Source organism: Eschrichtius robustus, chromosome 9 (assembly GCF_028021215.1).
Source record: "Eschrichtius robustus isolate mEscRob2 chromosome 9, mEscRob2.pri, whole genome shotgun sequence".
Taxonomy (NCBI): Eukaryota; Metazoa; Chordata; class Mammalia; order Artiodactyla; family Eschrichtiidae; genus Eschrichtius; species Eschrichtius robustus.
In genome coordinates, this window is record NC_090832.1 from 28,442,311 (window position 1) to 28,454,892 (window position 12,582).

Here is a 12,582-nt window from a genome sequence, read left to right on the forward strand (position 1 = left end):
CTTAGACCCACTTTTCTTGTGTGTGCCTCAGAATTCAGACATTTCAACTTGGGTGACCCATAGATATCTGACTCCCCCAAACTGAACATCTTCCCTAGATCTCTTACCTTTTCCTCATCTGCTGCTTCAGTTGGTAGCACCACCATCTGTCCAGTCTCCCAAGTTTACAACCTTAGAGCTGCCCTATCTATTTTGGTAGCCACAGGTCATATGTGGCCATTTGAATTCAAATTAATTAGCTAAAATTAAATATAATTAAAAATTAATTTCCACAGTTGCACTAGCCACACTTCAAGTGCTCGATAGCCATGTGTGACTAATGGATACTGTTTTGCATGGCACCAATAGAGAGCATGCCCATCATCACAGAAAGTTCTGTTGGACAGCGCTACCTTAGAGTCTTACTTGATTCTTCTCTTTTTTACTTTCCAAGTTGCATGAGTCAGTAAGTTATTAAATATTCCCTGTACTCGGTCCCTTCCTACTCTTGGAGTTTGTCAGCTCCACCTGCCTAAACTGCTGCAAAAGCTCCCAACTGTCTCTACTAATTTGTAAAGGACACAAAAGTTAGCAAAGGTATTTTCTACTTGAGTCATAGTCTAGTGAAAGAGGGCCTATTTTGAGTTGGTGAGATTATTTTTCTCATAAGAATCTCCATTTATGTAGCTGAAACATACGTTGTCTTGTTTAATAGTTTTTCTTAATTGAATAGACCTTTTTAAGAAGGTAGACTAAAATATTTTAAAAATGTAATAAGGGGCTCAAACAAGTTTAAGTGTCTTAATTACTTTTTTAAAATAATTTTGACTTTTTAAAAATTTAAACATCATGAAATTTTACCACTGAAAATACTGATGCTGAACAAATGGGAAATTTGTTTCTGTGTTTAAATAATATGCATTTTAATCTTTATTACAAACAGTATTATTACAAACAAATGTGTATTGATCACCTCCTTTGAACAAAGTAACACCCGCCACAGTAATGTAAATGCTTTACCAACAGTCTGAAGTTGTATAGAGGAAAAGACAGCCATTGGGAAGATATTTTAAGTCATTTGGGCTATCTTGTCAAAATGACCTGGAACTGTGCTTGACCAACTGTGTCAGTGTTCTTTCCTCTGCTTTACAAATCTAAAGGATTTCAGCATGCCATGTTAATCTTTTTAAAATGAGTTTTTGACTATATACTATTGCTTTATTGGATGTATTTTCAATGAAGGTAACATTTTATTTGAATTCTTATTTTCAGCTTCTAGGAGCCAATGGAAATGCAAACATCAATTCGAAACTTCGCTTGCAGCTGTATTACCCACCCACAAAGCCTCGATCCCAATCAAATGTCGTTGAGGTTTTTGAGTGGTGGTCAAAATGTCCAAGAAATCGTTATCCATCAACGTTGTATGTAACTGTAAGAGGATTAAAAGTTCCAGAATGTGTAAGTTAATAGCACATGTAAAAAATATATCTTCCATTGTTGAGATTAAATGGTGACATGTTTCTATTTCTAAAAAGATAAAGTCTTTAGAATTATTTTAATAGACTTCTGAAATAGAAAGGGACCTTCAGAGATTATATATTAAGCCTGTAATAGCTGATACTTAAAAGATACTTAAATGAATTTTAAGTACTAAGTATAGATATCAGTTTTAGGAAAAAAATATTTTTTTAAAATAATACTGATCTTTAAAAATTAAAGGTAAAAGAATGATTTAAAGTGGGAGTTGGCAAATAGTTTCCATAAAGGACCAGACAGTGAATAGTTTAGGATTTGCAGGCTATACAGTCTCTGTTGCAGCCACTTAACCTTGCCTTTGTAACGTGAAAGTAGCTACATAGACATATGTAGGTGATAACTAAACAAATGGGTTTGGATGTGTTCAAATAAAACTTTGTTTACAAAAACATCATCAGGCTACATTTGGCCCAGACCATAGCTTGCAGACCCATGAATTACAGGCACATTTTTTTTACAATATTATTCAAATAATCAATAAGTAATATTTCTACTTCTGTTTTACATAGATTAAAATTATGAATATCTTAGCAAAGCATTTGTCCTAAAATGAGGTGAAACTTTTGCTTTTGTCTCATTGCTATAAGACATTTCAGGCCAGTTGCATATTCTGTAGTTGAAATTATAAAAAGTGACCATAAGGTTGGTTTCATTGGTTTGAGCGTAGTTAAACCTATTTTAAGAAATGGAGGATTTAAAAAACTTTAGATCTTTATGTTATCAGTTTCGTGATCTTAAAGCCAGAGATACCGTAGTACAATGGCAGAGCCATAATATAACATCTGGTAGGTATTGGTGAAGAGGCGGAAACAAAGGGACAGAGTTACTAAAACTATTTTATGTAACTATTGGAGTTCTGTTTTATTCCTTCCCACTTTTAAGGCTTTTGGGTTTAGGACTGTAATTTCAAGCAACCTTTATTTTATTTAGAATAGTGTACAAATAAAAGTAGAATTTTTTTTCTGGATTACATTTTGAAAACATTTCCATATTATAATGTTTGTTTCAATATTTTAAAAACCATATATGCTAGAAAAGAGAAAAAGATTAACATGATATATACATTTTCTCATTTTGTATATATATTTAGATAAAGCCATCTTACCGTTCTATGATGGCTCTTCAGGAAGAAAAGGGTAAACCATTGTATTGTGAACAACACCATGAGGCACGTTCAGTAGACACAGAACCTGGATTAGAAGATTCAAAGGAAGTGGTGAAGTGGAAACGACTGCCTGGGCAGGTGAAGTGGTGTCTGACACTGGATTCATTTAGATATTTACTCATTTACCTTAAAAACGCCAACAGCTCCTAGGGTAACTGGCTTCCTACTTAAAACTCTCAGATCATCCTTGTTTTTAACCATGATCTTGTCTTTCTATTAATTCATTTGGTAAATAATAATAGAGTGCCTATCATGTGCATAAAGGCCCTATCTTAAGTTCTTTAGTGACCTGGGGAGTTTTATTAGTTTGTCAGAGCTGCCATAAAAATATATCACAGACTGGGCCTCTTAAACAACAGAAATTTACTTTCTCATAATTCTGGAGGCTGGAAGTCCCAAGATTAAGGGTTGGCAGCGTTGATTTACTCTGAGGACTTTGTCATTGGCTGGCAGATAGCTGCCATCTTGCTTCTTCTTCATGGTCTTTTCTCTGTGTGTGTGCATCACTGGTGTCTCTTCTTATTATCAGATTAGGGCTGTACCCTAGCAACCTCATTTTAACTTAATCAGCTCTTTAAAGACCTTATATCCAAATACTGTTACATTCTGAGGTACTGGGGTTAGGGTTTCAACATATGAATTTGGAGGGACACAATTCGGCCTGTAAATCCACAATTTATGGATTTGTGAACTTTTTTTACAGCTCCTGGATTCTTCCTGAGTCACATTTTGATAGAGATAGGTATATGTATATACCTTTACCACAAGTTGAGCTATATTTAAGCTTTTTCTAAAGTTCTCTTACTTGGTTAGCATATTTTGTAGTGGCAAGAAGCATTACTGATAAAGTTTTGCAAATCTCTTGTTTCCGTAAAGAGTGGAGGGGTTCATTTTATATACTCAGTATATACAAAGAATGACTATTTTCCTAGACCTTTTCACATGCTGTTTTGCATCATATCTGACTTCCTTTTTGAGGCTAATTTTACAGATACATCTTAAAATCAATTTTAAATACTTCAAACATAATAATATGGAGAGAATAATACTTAGACTGTGACCTTGGGGACCTTTCACGTCAGTTGGGGACATGGGAAGCGGTTACAGTGTCGTTCACTGTCAGGTATGCTGCAGAGAAGTCTTGAGGAAATATAGCTATAAAAATAGTTGTTTAGATCAGCAGTTCTCAAAGTGTGATTTGGGGACTGCTGGGAGTCCTGAGATACTTTCAAGGGGTCTGTTGAAGTCAGTCTATTTTTATAGTAAGATCATAATGATTCTAATGATTCCATAATGATTTAGTTTTTCTTTTTGACTTTCATTCTCTCACAAGTATACACTGGAGTTTTCCAGAGACTGAATGATACATGATATCACAAGAGAGTGAATGCAGAAGCAGTTATGAAATTCCAGCTATCTTTTATTAAGCCAGATGTTAAAAAGATTTTCAAAAATATAGAACAATTCCATTTTATGTAGTTATTTTTCATAAAAAGAAATTATTTATGTTAACATTTAATGGGTTTGCTCTGTTGTTTATTAAATGATTAACAAATATTTTTAAAATTTCTCCATTTTAATTTCTAATATAAATATCTGTTTATATAGCCACATAAACAAAAGCTTTTTGGAGTCCTCAAAATTTTTTAAGACTGTAAAGCACCCTGAAACTAAAACAGTTTGAGAATTGCAGATATGTAGGAGGTGATCTGGAGTGGTGGAAGAAGGGTTCATTCAACAGGTTGGTGGAGCTTGAGATGGACTTTAAAGCATGGCCAAGTTAGGAGTGGGTGAAGAGGACAGGGAGAAATATTTCCTATTGTGGCAATGTTGTAAAAAATGGGAAAGCACCTGTTGTATTCCTCAGGCACTCAAAACTTGGCTGGCTGGAAACCCAAGTTTGTATAAGAGGTAAAGTGGTGTGATAGATTAGGCCCGCATTGTGGAGTGGCTCAAATGGTAGGTAGCCTAATATTTGATTGTGTGGGATTGAGAAATAATGGGAGGTTTCAGGTAGGGAGGAAGCATGATAACAATTGTATTTTAGGACAGATTAACGCTGGCGATGGCAGGTAGATCTTGAGGTAGGATACATCAGAATGAGAGAAAGGTAGCCGTTGCAGTCATTGGTGTGTGAGGTGAGAAGGGTCCAACCTTGGGGTATTGGTGGCAAGAGTGAGAAGTAAGAGGTAAATACAAAAGGAAAGACCTAGTGTGAGTTAGTGACTGACAAGGTCGTAAAGAAGGGGAAAGAGTTGAAAATGTTGAGGATCTTTATTGCTGTTATTAAACGTTCATCAAGTGCCTCTTCTGAGAACAGTGTCAAACTCTGGGAATACAAAGAAAATGATGGTGCCGTTAGTATTTTGGCTTAAGTGATGAGGCACAGAGTTTTCCTTAACTACATCTCCTCCTCTAAGAGCAGCAGCAAGTGGTTATGAAACTTCCTAACTTTTCCTTCAATTTTTGTCCTCTTTTTATCCCCCTTTCCCTTTTCTATATCATCCCAATAGAGAATGGAGGGAAAATGGTGTCTGATACATTATTGGCACCTAATAAATGTCTGTTGAATTTTTCGCCTTTCTAGTAGCTGCTTATAATGCTGCCTCTTCATAATGCTGCTAAATCTTGATGCTACTTGTGAAAAACCTGGTACCAATCTAGAAAGCGGGCCCTTAAACCAATAGTCTTTGACTAGGCCCGTTAAGCTGGGCTTAACCCTCTGAATAATCCTTATTAGCTATATATAGTAATAATAATTACAGGTTTACTGCGATGAATATATAAAAAGACATTTGTAATAAAGTACCACATTCATGGCATATAGTAAGGGCCCAATGTATGTTCAGTTGAACTTTTTGAATAATAAGAAAGAAACACAGGAACCAAGGCTCACAAAAGTTGGAAAGAGAGAATTAGGACAAATAAAAGTAAGTAGTATTTTCTACAGCAGATAATAATGCACAGAAAGTTTTGGTTTCATCTGGTAATAAGGAATGAAACATAAAAATTATGAAGGAATTTTAATAAAATTAGCGAATGAGAAATCAATAGGTGATTGAGTTACTTTGAAAATACATTTTGGAAGGCAGTACAAATAATGGTTATTTTAAGAGAGAAAAAAAAGAAAGAGAATGAATATTCATACATCATGGACTTCAGCTAGGCCTATATGGCATTTATAGACTCAGAACAAGTTTATGGTTCAGCAAAAATCACTTATTAGTTGCTGTCATGAAATAAGGGTGTGACATACATTCATTTTTGTGGCTGTATAAAAATAATGTGGTAGTGACAGCTTTAGAGTATCAGATATTGAAATTTTCTATTCATATTTTGGGTGAATAGTGCTAGTTAGGCATGGAGTATAAATTCACTTGATTTTCAGGAGAATTGAAACTGATTCTCTGCTTTGAAAGTAATTTACTATGGTTTTCCATCATTCCGCTTATTTGCTTTCCTCTTCCTCTGCATCACAGTACAGGGACTTTTTAAAAAACCAGAAACTGCGACAGCTACAATAATGGAAGTTAACAGCTAGCTTTCATATTTTAATGTTTCTTCATCCATATTGGTAAAATGTCTGTCTTTCAGGCTTGCCGTATCCCAAACAAGCACCTCTTCTCACTAAATGCAGGCGAGCGAGGATGTCTGGGTCTTGCTTTCTCCCACAATGGAAGAATACTAGCAGCAGCCTGTGCCAGCCGCGATGGGTATCCAGTTATTTGTGAGTAATAATCCTTCTGTTTAAGCGGATTGTAGTCTATACGGAGGATGTTTTTTGGGTTTTAAAATTCATTGAAATCTTAATTTGAGTCATCCACCAGTACGACTAAATTAAAATAGATTTCCTCAAGTAAAGTAACAATTCTTTTATAATAATTTTGCACTTTGCTATACAGTGTAGGTCCAGAAATAGAATGACAGTGATCAAATGAAGGACGATAAATTTATTTTTAAAACATTCAGGAGGTATTTTTTAAGCACTTTCTACTTTAAATACAGAAATTTTGCAACATGAAGGATTAATAAATCTCTTGACGAATTTTAATCCAATTTTAGTCAGCTGATAGTAGTGATAATTTGATTATGAAAGCCCTGAAATTTGTTATGTGCAACTAAGACCTGGCACAGCCAAATAAACAAATATGTTTTAAGAAGAAAGAAAGAAAAACTTGAATTTAGATATACTTACTGCTTAAGTCTCAAAAAACAAAAGAAGAATCTTTGTCGTTGTTTTTTGATTATGGTGTGTCTACTAGGAATTCATTTAGCTTATAGGATGTGCAGATTGATGTTTTTCACAAGTTTGGGAAGTTTTCATCTTTATTTCTTTGAATGTTCTTTCTACCCCTTTCTATTTCTTCTCTTCTTCTGGAACTCCCATCATTAATATATTGGTACACTTGATGGCGTCCTACAGGTCTCTTGCACCTTTATTCATTTTCCTTCGTTTGTTTTTCTTTCTGCCCCTCTGACTGCATAATCTCAGTTGACCTGTCTTCAAGTTTACTGATTATTCTGGCAGTTCATATCTGCTGTTGAGCCCCTCTAGTGAATTGTTTATTTCAGTTATTGTACTTTTCAACTCTAGAATTTCTGCTTGGTCTTTTTTTATACACTCTATTAATTGGTAAGAAATAATTCTCACACCTTCGTTCTTTAGATGTGGTTTTCTTTATATCTTTGAACATATTTATACAAGTGAATTTAAAGTCTTTATCTAGGAAACCAGTGTCATAGACAGTTTCTGTTGACTGCTTTTTTTCCTATGTGTGGCCATACTTTACTATTTTGGGTTTTTTTTAGGGGTGTGTCTCCCTAGAAAATTGCATATTTTAAATATTACAATGTGGCAACTCTGGAAATCAGACTCCCCTCTTTACCCCCCCTCCATCTGTCCACCTGGGATTTGTTGTTGTTGCTGTTTGTTTAGTAATGTTCCTGGACTAATTCTGTGGTCTTTATCCTTTGTCAGGTTTTACCCCTGGAGTCGTTGCTTGGTTAGCTTAGTGGTCCACTAATGGTTAGAGAGGGATTTTTAAATGCCTGAGTGAACGGGTCTCCCAGCCTGTGCCGAAGTGCCGTGTGTGTGTGTGTGTGTGTGTGTGTGTGTGTGTGTGTGTGTGTGTGTTGGGATATGTTTTCAATTCTAAAATAGGGAGTTTACAACTTCGCCTTAGCCTTTACTCACTGTTTGCACAGTCCTCAGGGCCGTCACAGTAAGAGACAAGGCCTTTCAGGTCTTTCTTGCACAAGTATGTACACAGCCTTTCATGTGTATGTGTCCTTCTAGATTCCCCAGAATATATTGGAGCTTTTCAAAGTCCCCTATGGACATCTCATTCCTAGTTTTTCCTTTTGAATTTCTTGATCAGCCTCTTCTTAGGTGCACCTGGTATCACTGTGTCAGATAGCCACACCACTGATTATTTCATGCACCCTAGAGTTATGGCTCTTCACACAGATCATGCTCAGAGCCAGCTCAGATAAAGCCAAGCCCTGAGAATGGAGCCTTTCCGGGAGCTGCCAAGCTGTCCAGCAGTGATAAATCTTGGAGATGGGGCTTTGGAGATCTTCAGGCCTCTTCTGCCCCATCCCATAGCTGCTAGGCTGCTGGTTTTCTTCGTAGTTTCAAGGCTGTTGGTTTTTAAGTCTACTTTGGAGCTTAGGAGAGGGGAATGGGAACAGGACAAGTTAAAACACTACAGAGCTCAGTGTTCTTACCAAGATTCAGCTGTTTTCTTTAATAAATGCTCCTCAGATTTTTGCAAGCCTTTCATTTCCAGAGTTCTGAAAAAGTTAATTTTGACAATTTTTGCCAGTGTTCTCGTTTTTATGGGGAAGCAGATTTTCCGAGGTCCTTATTTTGCTATTACAGAAGTTCTTGTGTACTGCTTGATATTTTAAAGAGCAGTTGGTTTTACCACTAGGTGGAAGTAGAGACTTGGAAAGTATTTTCTGTGTTAAGTTGTTATCTTAGATTTCACTGTATATGTACGTAACATAGCCATAACACAATGCCTTGTTTATCAGATTAAATCTCTGTTCATTCTCTCACAGTAGTGTCTGTCATTTTTAGTATTAGAATTTTTTTCTCACAATAGCACAGTTTAAATTTCTCATTGCTTCAAATAGTTAAATTTCGGTTGGAATTTGATTGATTTTCAGATAAAATAATACCTTATTCATGAAAGACCAAATTACAGAATCTTTGAAGTGAATTGCAATTTAAAAGTTATTTGAGGGACTTCCCTGGTGGTCCAGTGGGTAAGACTCCACACTCCGAATGCAGGGGGCCTGGGCTCGATCCCTGGTGGGGGAACTAGATCCCGCATGCGTGCTACAACTAAGAGTTCGCATGCCGCAGCTAAGACCCGGCACAGCCTAAATAAATAAATAGTTTTTTAAAGTTATTAATAAATTGATTATCAAAGATTATTAGGATTGCTTTGAAGAGATAAGAATAATTGTTAATTGTAGCCCATTATAAAATTTTAGGTATTTAAATTCTTGTGTCTAAAGCAAGTGAAAACTTACTTTTAAGTAGATTTTGACATTTTTTAGTACTGAAAATGTCTTTGGTGATAATATTCTTATAGACAGTGCTTACCTGATATACAAATTATTATAAATTATGAATTTTTAAGTTATTCGGTTAAGACTCCTCTGTCTGGAAGCGTACTAATTCTTGAATATTTTCATTAGTATATGAAATTCCTTCTGGACGTTTCATGAGAGAATTGTGTGGCCACCTCAATATCATTTATGATCTTTGCTGGTCAGAAGATGATCGCTGTATCCTTACTGCATCATCTGATGGCACTGCCAGGTTAGTATACTTGAGAAGTACTTGCTGTGTTTGCCGCTTGCCCTCAAAGACAGCAGAGAGACTATAAAGTGATATAACTACTCTTATGCTTCAGTTATGTTTTGCTTATCAAGGAACCGTCACAAACATGCATCATACAGACTCACTGATTAAATAAGAAGTAATGAAAACGTTTTTCCTAAAGACATTCTGTTAAATATATTTCGCTTATGTAATATATAATGTTTCACTGTCTTTAAATGATCATTTTGTACACTCTTTGATTAATATTTTGAGATGAAGTTCTTAAACAACTGAGATTTTTCCCGGAATATAAACTCTTGATGGCAGGGATTCTGTCTCCACTGTTAGCTGGATGCAGAGGCCAGGACATGGTGCGGCTCAATGCACAGTGTAGGGTCAGTAAATGAATACACACCTTATGTTTTAAGAGCTTAATAGATTGTCAACTATTTGCATTTTTCAAAATGTCAGTTTGAAAATAATTTAGCCCCTTCCAATTTAATAAGTATCACAATAAAATATTTTAAAAGTTACTTTTTTAATCTGTTACATTTATTTCCTACCTCTGTTGTCTCTTCAGTATCTTTCTCTATTTATTTTTTCCTCTCATCTTAGAAGTATGTTCAAATCTCCTTATCTTAAGGAAATCTTTTTCTAAACTCCTCCTGCCTTTCAGGCTACCACATTATTTTTCTTTCTACCCCATCAAGAAGCATTCTACACACACTGTCTTTACTTTCCCCCAGTTAGTCTGGCTTTCACTTCCACCATGCTGTATAAACTTTCTTTGAGAGATCTGCAGTTTCTTACTAATTTTCGGATCCACTGGCTAGCTTTTGTCCTTACCCTGTTTGCCTTCACTGCAATAGTTCATTATTGAGCAGTCTTGAAATATTTACAAGTCATGGTTTTCATTGACAACCTCTTCTGTTTTCTTTTTATCACTCTGACCAATTGTCATTCTCCTGTTCCTTTTCTTCTGCCTGTTCTCTGTAAATGCTTATCCCCAAGATCCTTTATTCGATGTCTTCTGTGGTTTGGTGTGCTTATCCTGGTCTCTCTCATCTCCTTGGCTTTGAATCTCACTCATATGCTAATGACTTCGAGCTCCTTTTCTTTTTCCGAATTCATCTTTGTATTACACACTTCTGTCTGGATTGCCCAGTGGCACCTCAAGTCCGTAACGGAAATCACCAAATTTTGTTTTCCTTTTTTAGCCCTCATATAGTTTTTAATGGCATCCTTATCCACCCTGTCTCCCAAGCTGGGAACTCAGAGTAGTACTCGTGTTTCTTTTCTACATACAGGTAGTTCTAAAGTATATTAATTCTGCCTCCTAAAAGTCTCACATTCTGTCACATTCTTTCTATCCTCACTGCTGTTGCCTTAATCCAAGTCCTTGTTATCTTTTGCTTAAACTGTTGCTGCTCAGCTTTCCCAGTGTTCACCCTCTAGCTCCCCCATCCCTGCTATGCTAAAATTCTTTCCAAAACCATCTTTCATAATGTCTTGACTTTAAAAATCTTTGCGCTTTGGAAAATATTCCAGTTCCTTAGCATGGCATGACAGGCATGACCCTCATTGACCTTCTGTAGTCCCTTGTGCACATCCCATGTACCCTCCGCCTCACCCACACCATCTTTTCAAATACCTTTAGCATCTTATCTTCTTTGGCATCTCCATGTTACCTGTCGACTCTTCCTGACATGCCCTTCTCCCCTTCCTGCCCAACTCATTCACTCAACACACATCTAAATGCCTTTTGTAAGCCAGGGTGGGCTCATAGTCATCATTTAAAACCCAGCTCAGATTTTACCATTTCTTGAAGTCAACTTGGGTTTCCTCGCACAGCATATATTGTAGTAAAGGATCTTTTTTTCTTTATGTAGCCTGGAAGTTGATACTAATTTAGGACTCTTTACATCCTAAAAATATTGTTGTGAAGGATTAACTGAGTGAAGAGAGAAACATTGTGGCTAGAACGAAAAAGACAGTGGGGTTTTTGAAATAGGTGAAAAATACTTACACTGAATGAGCTAAAGTCAAAAGGAAGAGAGCCAGAGTTGCTAATGCTCAGAAGTGGCAGGAGGTCGGGTTTCTGCCCAGGTCTTCTGTCATCCCCTGGGGTCACCGGCACCTGTTATTGTTAGTGTCTCCTGAGTAACTGTTTTCCATTGGTTAGCTCTCTGCTAGATGGGCTTAATCTAAATCTCCGTCTTTAGTTATCTTCAGTATAACTTGAGAACACTACAGATCAGCAGCTCCTAATATAATCAGAAAGACTTGTCCATGTGTAATGGCTCCCAAATAGACCCATAAGGCCCCACTCTGCCCTCTCTTCACACATACTGTGTTAACTTCGGAATGTTTTTCTTCTTTCCTAATTCTGATAATTTGTGTGTGTGTTCATCTGGTCTTTACAGATTTGTGTATCACTGTTCTTCTCTGTCTACGGTCAATCTGATTTTTTTTCACAAACCCATTAATACATTTCTTTTGATCTTGGATTCTACCATTGCTTGGGTGATGAAAGCCATCATTGATACCAATTCCGCTTTTATGTAAAAAGTTTTTTATTTTAAAATACTGTGTCTGTTCTAATTATATTGAGCTGTTTTTAAGGTACAGTTGCTTCATTTCTTCTTGTTATATAGTATTTCAGATAATGCTGCTAAGATTTATTAGCAGGCCACTGAAGTTTTTATCTTTTAGCATTCTCCTTAATATTTCCTCCAAATTAGTGATTTTGTTCTTTCTATAAGTACTATATTTCATGTTACATATGTTCATTGAAAGTAATACTGTGGTAAAAATGTTTATGCAGTGACACACATGCTTTACTTTTACTTGAAAACATGTTCTTTCACTTCCTTCATTTATTAGTTTGGATTCTTAGTAATTAAAGATCATATCCTGTATTTTAAGCAGCTGCTGAGAAAACTTATAGAATGTTATTCTTGAATAGCAACTGTATTTTTTTATAGATAATCTTGAAAAGGACTTAATTTGCTTCAGGTCTTAGACAGTAATTAAAAGGGTGAACTATAAATCCCCATATTAAAAAATT

General features: G+C 35.9%; 1 protein-coding gene across 8 annotated transcripts in view; it reads left to right on the forward strand.

Moving 5' to 3' along the window:
* Positions 1 to 12,582, forward strand: part of AHI1 (Abelson helper integration site 1) — a 205,840-nt gene that overhangs the window by 37,195 nt on the left and 156,063 nt on the right. For all 8 annotated transcript variants that reach the window (XM_068551284.1, XM_068551279.1, XM_068551280.1 and 5 more), the window contains 4 exons: positions 1,252 to 1,437; positions 2,606 to 2,758; positions 6,275 to 6,407; positions 9,389 to 9,512. In XM_068551284.1, coding sequence (XP_068407385.1) covers positions 1,252 to 1,437; positions 2,606 to 2,758; positions 6,275 to 6,407; positions 9,389 to 9,512 — 596 coding nt within the window. The remainder of the gene's footprint in view (positions 1 to 1,251; positions 1,438 to 2,605; positions 2,759 to 6,274; positions 6,408 to 9,388; positions 9,513 to 12,582) is intronic.